This window comes from Orussus abietinus, unplaced genomic scaffold, assembly GCF_000612105.2.
Source record: "Orussus abietinus isolate OABI.00-Male unplaced genomic scaffold, Oabi_2.0 scaffold14, whole genome shotgun sequence".
Taxonomy (NCBI): domain Eukaryota; kingdom Metazoa; phylum Arthropoda; class Insecta; order Hymenoptera; family Orussidae; genus Orussus; species Orussus abietinus.
The window spans coordinates 326,490-328,926 of NW_019395994.1; the positions used below are offsets into that span (position 1 = coordinate 326,490).

At 33.3% G+C, this 2,437-nt stretch overlaps 1 protein-coding gene across 1 annotated transcript; it reads left to right on the forward strand.

The window, feature by feature from the left end:
* Positions 1-456: 456 nt before the first annotated feature.
* LOC105698335 (UPF0545 protein C22orf39 homolog) lies at positions 457-1,797 on the forward strand. Its single transcript, XM_012422511.2, has 3 exons — positions 457-928; positions 1,009-1,173; positions 1,421-1,797. Exons 1-3 carry the CDS (start codon positions 887-889, stop codon positions 1,646-1,648), a joined length of 435 nt encoding a protein of 144 aa, XP_012277934.1. The 5' UTR covers positions 457-886; the 3' UTR covers positions 1,649-1,797.
* Positions 1,798-2,437: the final 640 nt, after the last annotated feature.

Here is a 2,437-nt window from a genome sequence, read left to right on the forward strand (position 1 = left end):
AGTTAATTAATTCGGTGGGTAATCAAATTCCCAGCTGGAGATCCTTGTGCAAAATTAACGGAACGATTGGTATAAAAAACGGCTGAGTAAATAGACTTTTATTTCGCAAGAAGAGAGGTATCAAATGAAGGTAAATTAATTCCAACGCGTTAACAGGACTCCACGAGAAATTGATCAATATGCTTAATATATAAGTAACAAAACTTCATTGTATACAGAATCTTTGGGACCTTCCTAGAAATTCCTAAACATTGAAACCGGATTTACCGGTTGCTGATATTCCTTCAAATTCAATTCCTATAGTCTAATAAATCACAAGATTAACCAGTTAACAATGCGCTTTCGTAGGTGGCAAAAACGACCGAAAATATTTCAAGGTGAAAAGAAAAGGAATTAAAACTCATCGAGTCGCATCGCTTCCAGTTTCATTCTTTTCATACATTTTTCTTTCTAAAGATCCATCGAATATTCTGCAGATAATTGCTTTTAATTCCTTTTTCGTCAATTAAAATCTGCTTTATTAGGAAATTATTATAAACGGAATAACATGTTATTTCTTAACATTCCTACATACGAAAATAATCCCAGATGAAGAATTGTATTATATGAATACATTGTTATATATGTACGTACACATTTAATTGTTAAGAGTCCAGTAAGGCTACCTTAGTTTCTTCATTTCTTATTTTCCATGTAACAATTTAGTGATTTGTTTCAATCTAGCGGTTTTCTGGCGGTATTTAAGAAACCATCTAGCGAGTCCTCTACTTCATGCGTTGGCAACATTGTTTCAAATTCAAACACGGCAGTGTTCACCCCCTGATGAAGGACGCGAGCATTAAAGTTCGAGGTTATGTTCTAGTTTGTTTTTTTTAATCATACAAGGATGAGTGAAAATAAAGTTATTATACACGATGAAAAATGGATAGTACGCATAATTTATAAAACATTCAGTGGAACTACTCTTTTAAACATTATCTACACTGTCAACATTTCTAATTTTTTCAGATTAGACCATGCGAAGTTTACAAAGAAGAGTATTCCGATTGTCGAAGCCTTAAAGCTCGATTTCATCAGTACTTTATATTTGGTAAAATGATAGAATGTTCACAATGGAAAACAGATTACAGTAATTGTCAGAAATTTTTCAGCAGTGGAAATGAGACTGCATATGTACGTATTAATTTCAATTATGTAATATTACATTTAATTCTATAAGATGCATAGTTGTCAATGTAGACTTTAATTGCTACAAATAGAAGTAGATGCTGCTAATTATGTGACTTAACTTAAATTATCAGACAAAAGACAAACACATGTGAAAGATTGGCTGAATACTGAAGAAGACTGTAACGATGATACAAAAGGCAAACTGTATGGAGATTATTATTTACATAATGACGTTATATTCTTTTCACAGAAAAATTTAATTGAGAGTGAAAAAAAACGTAGGCAAGAGAGATTAACTGCACATTATGGTAATAATGTCTGGGAGAAACGAACTGAACCCCCTGAAAACTGGAACAGTCCACTTCCCGAGTGGCTAGTAAATAAACAAAAGAACTCGTATCTAACTACGAAAGCTCAGCAGATAAAGGAAGGTAATGTCAGTGATATTGAATATGCTCTTCCCTGTACTATATTGTAGTGTTTGTAAATATTAGGTGGACCGGAAAGTAATATCGTTTTCTTAAATTAAATTCAATGTGCAGAAACAACATTACTTTCCAGTCCCCCGAATATAATATATTTGTATGGAGAAAAAGTCTAATAAATAGTTAGATTATTTTATTTAAACATGTTCATTTAGTAAAGTAAAATACCTAGTAATTTACTGTAAAAAAGAATTACGTAAATTACCTAGGATATTTTACCCAATCCCGGCAGTAACCCAGGCCCTGACGAACTAGCGCTCAGTTTAAACCGGCTAAAACCAGTTTACTTGGGATTAACTCTAGTTTCAGGCTCGTTTCCAGTGCTGGACTTAACTAGAGATTAATTGGTTTACAGCAGGTTTAAACTGTATAAACTAGTTACACTCTGATTAATTCGAGTTGAGAATCGAGTGTAATTGATTTATAGTAGTTTTAAACTGATTGTAAACGGGTTAACCTGAGTTTAACTAATTTATAACTAGTTCACTGGAAACTCGGTTCGAGATCTCGGAGTTTCTGGTCGAGTAATGTCACGTGAAGTTTTTCATATTTGTACCATAGTGAATATTACGGAATCGCGGGAAATGTTCACTTTTAGAATTTTCACTAGATTCGAGCTGTAGTGGTATTCAGGGCGTAAACGCCATTTAATCCCAGTGTGGTGACAACAGCAGGATAAAACGACGTTTATACATTGCTTAATACTAGTAGTTATAACACTGGTAGTTGTAAAATCGATGTAAGGTAGGATGTGTAAATGTGCTAAGTAGATTAAGTGAGAG